This window comes from Pelophylax lessonae (genome assembly GCF_965119305.1).
Source record: "Pelophylax lessonae genome assembly, chromosome: 1".
Lineage (NCBI taxonomy): Eukaryota > Metazoa > Chordata > Amphibia > Anura > Ranidae > Pelophylax > Pelophylax lessonae.
In genome coordinates this window covers 841,272,890-841,287,004 of record NC_138768.1, presented here as the reverse complement: position 1 = coordinate 841,287,004, position 14,115 = coordinate 841,272,890, and the positions used below count along the sequence as shown (strand labels likewise).

At 43.3% G+C, this 14,115-nt stretch overlaps 1 protein-coding gene across 1 annotated transcript in view; it reads left to right on the top strand.

Annotated features, from left to right (window-relative positions):
* Positions 1 to 14,115, top strand: part of ATRN (attractin) — a 444,499-nt gene that overhangs the window by 337,080 nt on the left and 93,304 nt on the right. Inside the window, exons 25-26 of the mRNA XM_082258667.1 lie at positions 2,492 to 2,553; positions 3,899 to 3,977. Coding sequence (XP_082114793.1) covers positions 2,492 to 2,553; positions 3,899 to 3,977 — 141 coding nt within the window. The remainder of the gene's footprint in view (positions 1 to 2,491; positions 2,554 to 3,898; positions 3,978 to 14,115) is intronic.

The window sequence follows — 14,115 nt, the reverse complement described above, 5'->3', positions numbered from 1 at the left end:
ATTCTGCTACATGTTGTTGGTTAAAAAAAAAAAAAATGTTGAACATTTGCTGGAGGCTCTTTTTTTTTTGGACAGCTTTGGGTGAGCAGAGAATGGCTCTGCACTGTATGAATCGTGGAAATGCTGGATTAGGATCGTTAGGGGGGATGAATTGTGATTTTTTTATTTTTATTTAAACGATTAACCACTTAAGCCCCGGAAGATTTTACCCCCTTCCTGACCAGGGGGTTTTTTGCTATTTTTTTTTTTTTTTAACTGCATGACCTTAACGGAAAATTGCGCTGTCGTGCGACGCTGTACCCAAACGAATTTGACGTCCTTTTTTCCCCACAAACAGAGCCATTCGTTTGGTGGTATTTGATCACCTGTGCGATTTTTTTTGATCATGCGCTATAAACAAGAAAAGAGCGTCAATTTTGCAAAAATAACAATATTTTTCACATTTTTTTATATGAAATTCCCCCCAAAAAATTGTAAAAATCAAATTTTTTTAACATTTTCGGCCAATTTGTTTTATGCTACATATGTTTTTTTAAAAAAAATCGCAAAAAAACGTATTTTGATTGGTTTGCGCAAAAGTTATCGCGTTTACTAACAAAGGGAAAGATTTTTGTCATTTTTGATGTTTTTTTTTTTTAACGCGTAATGGCGGCGATCTGTGATTTTTTTTTTTTTTTTTTTTTGCGGTACTGCGACATTGCGGCGGACAGATCGGACCCTTGACTTAATTTTTTTGACACTTTTGGGGTTACCGGTGACATTACTGCAGTAATCAGTGCTATACATATGCACTGTTACTGCAAAAATGACACTGGCAGGGAAGGGGTTAACTGTATTGGAGAGGGAGGGGTTGTGTCCCTAGGGGCGTGCTTCTAACTGTAAAGGGACATGGCTGCTGGTGTAAAAACAGAGATCAATGGTCCTACATAGTAGAACCGTCTGATCTTCATTTTTACACCAGGGAGAATGACAGGCGGCTTGTTTACATTAGCCGCCTGACTTTCTCCCTTCACCGTAGCGATCGTGAGTGACCGGCGGACGATCGGGTCCACCGGTCACACGCACTGACTTGTCAGTGAACGAGCCGGGGCGGGCGCGCGCCCGCCCGCAATTGGCTCACAAGTCAGTGACAGGCGAGTGACGTAACCTTACGTCACTCTGCCTGGCCGGGGCTGACCGCCGCAGTATATAGTCGTGCGGCGGTAGGCAACTGGTTAATAGTGCAGCTCTAGCATCAGCATACCAAGACATTTTGGACAATTTCATGCTCCCAACTTTGTGGGAACAGTTTGGGGATGGCCCCTTCCTGTTCCAACATGACTGCACACCAGTGCACAAAGCAATGTCCATAAAGACATGGATGAGCGAGTTTGGGGTGGAGGAACTTGACTGGCCTGCACAGAGTCCTGACCTCAACCCGATAGAACACCTTTGGGATGAATTAGAGCGGAGACTGCGAGCCAGGCCTTCTCTCCAACATCAGTGCCGGACCTCACAAATGTGCTTCTAGAAGAATGGTCAAAAATTCCCATAGAGCAGCCTTTCTCAACCTTTTCAACACAGAGGAACCATTGAACTAAATTTCTGGTCTCAGGAACCCCTGCTCAAAATCAAAGATATTCAACTCATGACACATTAGTGTGACAATCAGTGGGAAGAATGCTCCTTACTCTTCTCATCATTGGGAAGAATGACCCCCTTACAGATAGCTAAAAGGAACAATGGTGTCATTGGGAACTTATCTGAGAGGCAGAAATTGCCCATTGCTCAAGGAGCCCCTGGAGAAACCCTGCCATAGACACACTCCTAAACCTTGTGGACAGCCTTCCCAGAAGAGTTGAAGCTGTTATAGCTGCAAAGGTTGGGCCAACTCATTATTGAACCCTAAGGACTAAGATGCGAATGCCATTAAAGTTTATGTGCGTGTAAAGGCAGGCGTCACAATACTTTTGACAATATATTGTACAAATTCAACTTAAGAACAAACATACAGAACTGATCTTGTTTGTAACGTGGGAACTGCCTGTATAGCTCCTTATGATCAGTGTGATTCCTGTAAGGGTCCTTTCGCACAGGCGATCCGATCCGATCTGCCTGTCAGTTTCTCAGACGAATCGGATGCTCCATGCATCCCTATGGGGCAGCAGATGTCTGCTGAGACATGTGCGCTGACACCCCCTGCTCTCCAATCCGATCCTGTCCGTGACGGATGGAAATTCTATTTTCTATCCGCCTGGAGGATCAGATCGGATGGGTTCGGATGAGAATGGACAGGCGGTCCGTTCTCATCCGATCTCCCCATAGAGTACAGTGAGGATCTGACACCTCCATCTCCATACACAGAGCGGAGACAGGGCTGTCATCCGCCTGCTCAGCGGGGATCGGCGGATGGTGCGCCCGTGTGAAAGGTCCCTTACAGTTCTGTGTTTGCTTTTTTAATGGGGTGCACTGTATTCTAATTACCTGATCATATTTTCTTTTTCTTTTGCAGATCGCCTTCTCTCAGCACAGTAACTTTATGGACTTGGTGCAATTCTTTGTGACATTTTTCAGGTATGCTCCAAGCACCTTCGCTCTCTGGAGGGAAATCCCTCTCTCTGATTGACAGATGGGAATGATCAGTCATTGCAGTGACACATTTCCATATTTAGCACCTTTAGGAAGCTTGCTGTCATTAAACAATGAATAGAATATGCCAAGTACTATATAATCTCATGATACTTCTCTGTGAAATAATGAGCAGAAATGCTTTATGAACTGGCAAAGGAAATCTACACAAACAGATTTTTATGGATTATTTATACTCATGTCAAATTGTGGTGACACAGACACTTGCCCGTGGCTGGCTCTGACATTTTTTTTTGTAATTGCTTTAGGGGATTGTGGCCAGATTAGTGCACTTAGTTCAGAAACAACTGAGTACTGTCCATGATATTTTCTTTTATTTGCACTAACAAATTTTCAGGACAAGGTTTTGGGGTGTACCCTCTTCTTCGAGGTCCAAGCAGAGGGGGACCTTTGAAGAAAGGGGTACACCCAGAAAGGAAAGCTTGTCCTGAAAATGTGGATGTTAGTGCAAATAAATGATCACGGACAGTACTCAAATGTTTGTTTCAATAGCTTTTTAACTATTAGATTGTTTTTTCTCCCATTGTTTGCTGCCACCTTGTGGTTAAATATAGATATTGCAGCATTGTCTGTTTTTTGTAAAATGTAGGCCTAGATTATTATTATTTATTATTATTATACAGGATTTATATAGCGCCAACCCAACAGTTTGCACATCGCTTTACAATGTGAGGGAAGACAATACAGTTACAATACAGTACAAAACAGGAGGAACTAGAGGGCCCTGCTCGTTAGAGCTTACAATCTAGAATCAGCCCTATTCAACCAGGGTGCTTACTGGGTTCTCCAGAGGTGCCTTGGCTAAATGCCTAAAATTTGCCCCAAATTGCCAAAAAATTGTCCACAAGTCAGCAAGTGGATCAATTCTCAAGAATTTACCAAATCAGAAAAAAGCTACACCACCACTCCTGTCTCAAACCACCACTTCTTTGCTTGGCTTGTTATGTATCCAGATTTCAGAGATAACAGAAAAAAAAATGCTGAACTACAGAATCCTCATCTAGAAATGATTCTTACAAGGGCTTGAGAAATCCAGCCTCCATGCCTGATGTTGTTGGTCCTCTAGTATTGCTTGGGTTGCTGCACTGTATGCTGGGTAAAAGAACATGCAGAAGAAAACATTGCTACAGTCCCCTTGCAGTAGTAGAGACATACACAGGGGTGACAATATTGACCTGAAGTCCTGGTTTCCCATACTCTTGCCCTTACTATTGCTATAAGTGAACCAAGACATGTATTAAGAGCTTTTTCTTTTCTTTTTATCTTGCAGTTGTTTCCTCTCCTTGCTTCTTGTTGCTGCTGTGGTTTGGAAAATTAAACAGAGCTGCTGGGCATCCAGGAGAAGAGAGGTAAGTTTTTTTTTTTCATGGGGGATCTGAGATATTTGTTCTTAGTGCAGTTCTGAATTTTTTTTTTGTGTCCTGTGTTAATATTTGGGGCTGATCTCTGCCATTACTGTCCTTTAAATTGTTTACAAAAATCAGTCCGCAGCCAAAATTGTTGCTTTTTCTTAAATTGTATTGGTGCTTTGCCCATTCTTACCAATATAACAGATTTTTTGGGGGGGGCCATAATGGGAAATTACCTTCCCCTTGCTTTCATGCTGGGTTCAGCATCTTCGGCCATCATGCTTGGCCAGTGTGCGATGACGGAACTCCAGCTCATGCACACAAAGATTTCCAGCACAGTCATGCTGGAATAAGAAAGGACCCGCCACAAACTGTTGTCACAAGGGTGGAAGAGCACGGTTGTCTGAAATGTCTTTATATGTTGTAGTAATAAAGTATAAATAAAGGCACATTTTTTTTATTTTTGACAGAGTGCAAAGGGATTAGAACCCCTGTCAGGTTTTTATTGCTGTCTGCGCCCCCTTTAGGGAGATTCAACCTCTATTTGTGGTGTTTACTGTTATCAACAAACCTGAAAGAAAAACCAACATTTTTAGGTTGTCCCCAGAAAAGTAATAGAGGTGAAACTTCCAGTGGGGACACCAGTTCTGGTGACCTTGGGGGCCCCAAAGAATTCCCCTAATTTGCAGGGGTTTCCTCATTTCCTGTTTTGGCTACTGGACTGGAAGTGAAGGGAAATCTCCCCAACGGGACACAGATGGCAAAAAAAAAATCCCACAGGTATTGTATAACCCTCCCGTACTCTATCCAAAATGAAAAAAAAGTTTTGCTTACAGTTATACTTAACCAGTACTCTTCACTGGAAATGCTTTAGCTCAGTCATTTGGAGAATAGATGTGATAAGTGTCCATAAACATTTGGCTGTATTTAGCTAAGATCCTACCTAGGCACAGATGAACCTATTTTATGGTTAAGCACAGGTATTCACAAAGTGTCTGTACTGTACCAATATAACAATGTTAGGTTATATACTTTTCGTATGTAGCACTGCCCCTTTAAGAGCTGCTGGTTTTCCACACTTTTGGATTCCCCTGGGTTATAAATCTTAACACTTTACTTTCTTGGCTCAGCCAATGAACAGTCTATTGGTTGTTGTTTTTGTGGTTTTATTTAATGTTGGGATGGGAGAAGGGATGAGTGGGATACTCCAACAATTGAACTATTCACAATATTGAGGACTTCTAACTTGAGAATGAGGCAAGGCCGCAGCTTCTTGCTGCCACTTGATAAATCTGAGGTAATTGTTCCTTTTGGTACTTATCTTTGGGGCACACACCTAGTACCCCCTTTCTCTCCACCAGCTGACACCTGTCCACTGACTACACTACTTCTGAGTGGCCCCCTTCCTGGTCAGGCCCCTAGACAGGATCCTTTGTACTCACGATACTGCTTTCCAGGTTCTCGCAGTGCCTCAACTCCTCTAGTCAGCTCTCCTGGACCTCTGGGTTCAGCTCCACACCTCTGGCTCACCGGGCCGACTGCCTGTGACCGTACACCAACCACTGCAGAAGAGGAGGCAGCCGCCACCCTCCTTTCGGGACTCTGCTTCCAGCCAAAGACCCCGAGCACATGTGCCCCTGGCTTTATATACTACACCCCACAATGCACAGAGACAGCAGTCTGTGCCAATCCCTGGGGCTGTATTAAAGCCGGTGTCCTCATTGGCCAGGTTTCCTCCACTATCCAATGTGCCTCCCCATTGGGCATAGTGGGGACACTCCCTCAGACCAGATGAATCACACACTGAGCATTGAGCAGACCTAACTCACAGATCCTGCTCCCTATTAAGCAGAGTGCTATATAGAATTTACCTGCTGCTCCTCTGATAGGCAGACAGAGCCAAAAACTATACTCACTCTCTAGCACCTACCTAGGAGGGTGCTACACTTAGATATGACAGATTCATTCTAAAGCCCATGTGCTGTCATAGTTACAGTAGTGCCTCCTTAATGTGCATCTTGAAACAGCCACACCACATGTTTTCAGAGAGTCCTGTATTTCACATGAAGTTATTTGTGAGTTTTTCTTTGCATCCCGAACAATTTTCCTGGCAGTTGTGGCTGAAATTTTACTTGGTCTACCTGACCGGGGTTTGGTTTCAACAGAACCCCTCATTATCCACTTCTTGATTAGAGTTTGAACACTGCTGATTGGCATTCTCAATTCCTTGGATATCTTTTTATATCCCTTTCCTGTTTTATACAGTTCAACTACCTTTTCTCGCAGATCCTTTGACTATTATTTTGCTTTCCCCATGACTCAGAATCCAGAAACGTCAGTGCAGCACTGGATGAAAGATGTAAGGGTCTGTCAGGGGTCCAGAAACTCATTGACCTTTCATACACACACACTAATTACAAGCAAATAGATCACAGTTGAGGATGGTTACCTTTAGTAGCCATTCAAACCCCTTTGTGTCAACTTGTGTGCATGTTATCAGGCCAAAATCACCAGGGTGTGTAAACTTTTGATCAGGGTCATTTTGTCATTGTGATTTAAAAAGAGTAAACACAGCTGACTGATGATAAATGGCTTCAGCCAAAAACTAACTATGAGTGAAAGAAAAGTTTTTGTGTAATTCATATTCTCGGAAAAATGGCCAAGAAATCATAAATTCTGCCAGGGTATGTCAAATTATGAGCACAACTGTATTTGAGCAGACATTTTTTGGTCTATACATATGCTGTCTCTGTTTACATTCTGCATGCCTTTCTGCAGCCAGTGTGCTGCTTACCTGCTCTTGGGAAAGGTTGTCCTTGGTGCGTCAGCTGAGATATTTCCAGTTAATACGATTTGTCACGTTTTATGTCCTGAGGCTCTCAGTCAGCATTTTATTAATTTTTTTTTGCTCCGTCTATTTTACTTCTCCACATTGAGGGTCTCTTTCACTTTCTCAGAACTCTCTGCATTCTTTACAGCGTGTCTGTTCTCATAGCTGTCACATGGGCCTTGTTACTGCCGGATATCAGGTCACGTGCTGCAGTGTGCATGCTGGAGGAAAACTTTCTTATACTCCCACTGCATCTCTGAGTGTTCTTTACACCTCCTATGAATAGAACTCGGTTTGTTCACAGGCAATTACAGATGGCCGCAGCATAATCCACCTGCCTTATTTTACATACCGCAATGGACATACTACTAGGATCTCTCCTTGTAGCATTAGCTCTTCATCTTTTTTTTATCTTTTTGTTAAAGCGGATTTCCGGCCTCGGGGGTGAAATTTAGATAAAAATGCCCCCGGGACAGTCAGGGCTAGTACATTCCAGAATGGATAGCCTCTGAACTGTCCCAGGTCGCACTTACCTTTTTAGAAAAAATACTTACCTTGAAAATTTCTTCTCCATCGCTGCCATCTCAGGTGTGGGCAGCTGAAGCCAGCGCGTCCTCTTCGGTGACGTCAGAGTCCCAGAAGGCCCTGCACCGGCCCCGCTCGTCACTTCTGGTGCAGGCGCGGCATCCCTGCACATCTTCTGGGCATGCCCAGAAGCTGTTTAGCAGGGAATGCCGCGCCTGCACCGGAAGTGACGAGCGGGGCCGGTGCAGGCGCATTGACTCCTGGGAGCGATGACGTTCAGCTCCCAGGAGTCATCACAAGCCGGAAGAGTTGGCGTGGGCTGCGGCCGCAGAGGGAGGAAGTGGAAGGAGGGTGAGTAAATTTTCTTCTACAAGGTAAGTGAACAAAAAAAAAAAAAAAAAAAATCGGGAGCATCCATTTCTTTTTCAGGTGACACTCAGCAAGCGGATGGCTCAAAATCGTTTTTTTTCGATTTTGAGGGCTGAACTCCTCTTTAAAGCCTAAAGTTCTCCTGTCACAACCCAGGGCGTGTCTACCTTGAGGCAAACAAGACGTTTGCCTTGGACAGCATTTTTCATGGGGGCGGCGCCCCCCGGCCCCCCCCCCCCCGGAAGAAGAGACCCTACGATGACTGTAGAGAAGCTCCTAATATGTGGCACTTAGACGAGTCACATCTCGGGTCTGATGAGGAATCCACAGCTGTTTACTGTTAACGGCTGCAGCTTCCTCATCAGACCCTGAGACGAGAACGGTATACCGTGACACCCGCTTTACATTTGTAAATGTCTGACTTGCAGTGTCACAGTGTGCCCCTAACTGTACAGCCTCCCTATGCCTCAGAGCTGCATGCCATGTTCATCTGCACCTCTTCTGGGGACAGTCCATCAGTCTGCCTGCTGCCAAGGAGAACTGGGGGCTTCAGTAATAACAGCCGGGGACACAGGCAGCTCTAAGTCATACTGGCGCCCTCAGCTCACCGTGTGACTGGATCAGCAGAGCAGCCTAGTAAATCGCCAGCATGATAGACAGGTAAATGGTTTTTATTAACCCTGTTCTCTAATCCTATGTAAGCTGCCTGACTAATGCACACCAGTAATACCAGAGACTGCATCTTACTACCCCACAGTACACCAGAGAGCCCACACCGCCACTAGAGAGGAAGAGGTGGAATTTACAGATGAAGGGATAGGTCTTAAACAGGAAGGGGTGGGGCAAATTTAGATTTGGGGGGGGGCGGCATGATTTCAGTCTTGCCTAGGGCAGCACAAAACCAAAATACACCACTGGTCACAATGTCTAACGTGCAGATATGTGTTTCAGCTTGGTAGCAGTTACCTCACCTGCTTACACTGAATGATAACAATTTGATAACCGTTAAATTAAAGCTAAACTCCAGGATAAGCACATTTTGTCTAAGTACGTTCCTCATGTGTATTCTTCCTTGAATCCTGGTATGCTTTATGTATTTCTTCCAGATCTGTGCAGTGTGAGACTTTCCCTCTGTGCAAGAGCTTCCTGTAATAAAGACCGCTCACTGCTGCTCTCTTTCCTTGTGCAGGATGACTGGTCATGTCTCCGCCTACCTTCTGTAGTTTTCTGCAGGCAGCCAGTAGTAGGTGGGGCCTGCTGTGCCCCTCCCACAGCTCCTCTCTCTGCACAGACAATGTACAGCACAGTGATGTCACTGCTACTTTTATAACATTCTGCGTTGGAAAGGCATTGTGTGCACAGTGGATTTATATATTTAGGAGATTTTTATATTTTTTTGCCTTCAGTTCAACTTTAAGATTTAAATATATATAAAGTATATTTAAAGCCCACATGTATTCCGGTTTTGGATTGAGTAATAATAAAAAAAAAAAAAAAATGCTATTTGTGTTCTATTAGAGTGTCTTTAGCATAATTGTACGCACAAAAACATTCAATTACTAACGTCTGAGACTAAAATGTGTTGCCTTTGGAATTCCCAGCCAATATAAGATGACTTTTAACCTATACATGGTATGTGGGCCTTTCAGGGTCATATAAGTCAGTAACGGCTTTAACCTTCTATAAGGATCCGTGTTGCTGGATAGTGACAGAGGAGCTCTGACGGTAAGAGGTGAATAATGGTGGAATTTTACCTAGAGATCACAGCGGCTGTCACTGAGCACAAGAATCGTTAATGTTGGAAGGATGAAACTAATTACCAGCAGATTTGGACAGAATTATATTGTGATAACGAACATCTGACTCAATCTATTGAAGGCATTCTGGAAATCAGTGTTAATCTTCGCCATGCAGCATTTCCTGACCTTTGAACCTTGATCACCTTCACTGTGCTGGTAACATTACCAGTGCTGTCTTTACACAGTGGCATACAGTTGTTTTCAAAATTATTCAACCCCCAATGCTGTAAAGGGTTTAGGGAATTTAGTGTACATTTGTAATTGTATTCAGAATGAAATCCTACAAGGACTTCTTAAAGAACCATATGCAACTAAAATGACATCAATTGGTTTTGTAATACAGTAGTAAATGTTTCTTTTGTGAATTCTTCATTGACACAATTATTCAACCCCTTAAAGACTACCACTCTGAAGAACTGAGGTTCATTGAAGTGTTTTCAATCAGGTATTGAAAACACCTGTGGATGTCAGGGAGCAGCAATAAAGCCTAATAAGCACCAATTAGGCAGCTTTAAAATGACTGTGATACTCAGCTCCTTCTAGACATTTACTGGTGTGGTTACAAACATGGTGAAGTTAAGAGAATGGTCCAGGAAAACAAGAGAAGAGGGGATTACTCTTCACAGGAAGGGCAATGGCTATAAGAAGATTGCAAAGATGTTAAACATACCAAGAGACACCATAGGAAGCATCATTCGCAAATTCAAGGCAAAGGGCACTGTTGAAACGCTACCTGGTCGTGGCAGAAAGAAGATGCTGACTTCGACCGCTGTGCACTACCTGAAGCGTAGAGTGGAGAAAAGTCCCCGTGTGACTGCTGAGGAACTGAGAAAAGATTTGTCAGTTGTGGGTACTGAAGTTTCTGCTCAGACAATACGGCGCACACTGCGTAATGAAGGCCTCCATGCCAGAACTCCCAGGCGCACCTCCTTGCTGTCTCCAAAGAATAAAAAATAGAGTCGACTGCAGTATGCCAAAAGTCATGTGGACAAACCACATTCCTTTTGGGATAGTGTTCTGTGGACTGATGAAACAAAATTAGAACTGTTTGGGCCCATGGATCAACGCTATATTTGGAGGAGGAAGAACAAGGCCTATGAAGAAAAGAACACCTTGCCTACTGTGAAGCATGGCGGGGGTCAATCATGCTTTGGGGCTGTTTTGCTTCTGCAGGTACAGGGAAGCTTCAGCGTGTGCAAGGTACCATGAATTCTCTTCAGTACCAGGAGATATTGGATGACAATGTGATGCAGTCCGTCACAAACCACAGTACTAAGATTGAATGTCACTTGGGGGTTGAATAAAACTGATAATGATGTGAGCACAGAAAAGACATTTGTGGTTATTTCATTATAAATGTTATGTTATATTTGTCTGACCTACACGTGCCTCTTTGATTTAATTGTAAGCAGGATGACTGAATGATCAAAATCAATGTCAAACTGGCCAAAACAATCAATTTCATTGGGGGTTGAATAATTTTGAACACAACTGTATATGGTATTTGTAGTACGAAAGGTGGGAAATGGAAAATGCTTCCTTCATTTAATCAAAGTGGTTTGTTAAAATCCAGAGAGATTAGTGGGTTGAAAGAGTTAAAGTAGAACTATAGGCAAACATTTTTTTTTTAAAATTTGGACCAAAGGAGGGTTTTTTTTTTTTTTTTTTCCCCGCCATCTGTGTCCCATTGCGGAGATATCCCTTCACTTCCTGTCCCAGAGCCAAACAGGAAGTGAGAGGAAATCCCTGAAAATTAAGGGAATTCCCTGGGGATCACCAGAATTAGTGTTCCCATTGGAAGATTTCCCCTCTTTTACTTTTCTGGGGACAACCCAAAAAAATGTGATTTTCACTTTCAATAATAATGGTAAATGGAACACATAGAGAGGGGCAATCTCCTTAACGGGGGGCACAGGCAGCAAAAAAAAAAAAAACTGACAAGTGTAATCCCTGTCCCCTCCAAAACACACACAAAAAAAATGTTTGCCTTTAGTTAGAAGTGGTCATCAAATTGCAAGAGTGTATCGCACTAACCTGGACTATTAGCCACTGGGGGGGTTTAGGAATTTGGCCTATTTAACATATCTCCTCAAACTTTTTATTTTATTTTTATCATGTTATTTTATGTTAATAAGGGATAATTTATTAAACCAGTTGACCTTGTTTTTGTTGTACACTTTTTTTACTAGTAGACAGTAGGGATGTACTGATACCATTATTTTTTTTTTTTTTTTTTACCGGTGCGTATGAGTACCGATATTTTGGGTCGAGTACTCAGATACTAAGTACTGATAACTTTTCGGTGTGATTTGAACCCATACAAAATGAATGGGCTCAAATGGCACTGCAAAGAATCACATGTGATTTGAATAGGAATGCAGTGTGATTCCTGTCCGAATCACGTGCGTTTTCTTGCACCGCTCCTGTGTAAACCCAGGCTGAAATCACTATGGCAAGCTTGGGTTCACACAGGAGCGGTGGGCGAAACCGCATGTGATTCGGACAAGAATCACTGCATTCCTGTTCAAATCGCATGTGATTATTTGCAGTGCGATATGAACCCATTCCTTTTGTATGGGTTTAAATTGCACAGAAAAGGTATCAGTACTTTGATACAGTTCCCCATAAGCGCTTAATTTATAAAATAAGGTCTGCAGGTATCGACAGCAGGGTTTGCTCTTGGATGCGGAACTGGCTAAAAAGGTGTGTCCAAAGGGTGGTAATAAACAGCGCATACTCAGACTGGTCTGAGGTAGTAAGCGGGGTCCCCCAAGGCTCAGTCCTAGGACCAACCTTGTTCAATTTATTCATAAAAAGCATTGAGGACGGGATCAGTAGTTCAATATCAGTTTTTGCAGATGACACAAAATTAGGCAGGGCAATAACTGCACAGCATGAAGCAGATATCCTACAGAATGACCTGGACAAAATAACGGAGTGGGCAATGACTTGGCAAATGAGGTTTAACGTGGAGAAGTGTAAGGTTTTGCACTTGGGGATTAGAAACATAAAAGCACAATACACGTTAGGAGGGGAACCCCTGGGAGAATCAAAAATGGAGAAAGATCTGGGAGTCTTGGTTGATACTAGACTAGGCAACAGCATGCAATGTCAAGCGGCAGCTGCCAAGGCTAGCAGAATATTAGCATGCATAAAGAAAGGGATGTATTCCAGAGATAAGACTATAATCCTTCCACTTTATAAAACTCTGGTCCGACCGCATCTGGAGTATTCTGTCCAGTTCTGGTCGCCAGTCCTCAGAAGGGATGTGTTGGAGCTGGAGAGGGTCCAGAGAAGGGCAACTAAACTAATTAGGGGATTGGAGGACCTTAATTACGAGGAGCGTCTGCAATCGCTTGATTTATTCTCCCTGGAGAAGAGACGCCGGAGGGGGGACATGATAGCAATTTTTAAATATTTCAATGGGGATCTAGGCTTAGAAAAAAAGCTGTTCAGTCGAAGGAATTGCATGAGGACTTGGGGGCATACAATGCGATTAGAGGAGAAGCGTTTTAACCTCAGGCAACGTGGGGGGTTCTTTACTGTTAGGGCTACAAGATTGTGGAATTCTCTACCACAAGAGGTGGTTTCTGCGGGTAGTATGGTGGCTTTCAAAAGACTACTAGACGTACATCTCAAGGATCAGAACATTCAGGGGTATGTGAGATGATTACAGCCACACACACCTACACAGGTTGAACTGGATGGACTATTGTCTTTATTCAACCTCACCTACTATGTAACTACTCATTATCGGTGAGTACTTGACCCAAAGTATCGGTACTCGTACGTGACATTCATCTGTATGGGCTCAAATTGCAACGCAAAGGTATTGGTTTTGAAAATAAGTATTGGCACCAGTGCAACCCTAGCAGACAGTGTTTTTAGAATATAAGCTGCTTTGCCAGCTTCTCGTTGGAAATAAATGTGCTAAGACGATAAAATCTTCCAGTCTGTCCTATGCCTTTGAGTAGATCCTTTAACCTTCTTTCTTCCACGTTTTTTACAGAAACTTGCACAGCAAGTGCGGTGGTACAGTGTGGTGTCCCCTCAACACACCTGCTGATGAACTTGCTTTGCAGAGCAATGAACGGTACCAGGCTAACTTGTATTGTGGTGCAGTATCACAGAGTTGTGCATGCACTATTTTTTGGCAGCACACTGTGTGTAGTGTCACATGCTGCACTATGGTGCAACACACATCCCTCCTGAGGTATGGTGGGGTACCTTTCAGAATGAATGCTACCTTGTTACACTAATTGCACTTAATGTGGTTTGAATGGGTCCTTAGCCGTTCAGGTCATGTCATCCTCCACAAGAATGTCACACATTGTTAAACCTATGTTATTGTACTGCCAGGATTATCATATAAAAGACATAAATCATAGTATAAGGCAGCGTTTTTCAACCAGGGTGTCGCCGCAAAACATAAAGCCCTGTACAATCCGACCATGAAAGGGTTACTGTGTTATGTTCTCTGTACAGAGATAAGGAAGAGCACATCCCCTTCCTCCTCCTGTGCTGTTATCTGTATTTTGCAGGAAAAAGTGTAAGCTGTGTAAGCCGCCCGCCTTCGTCCTAACAACCGATGATATCATTAGTTGCTAGGGGAAGG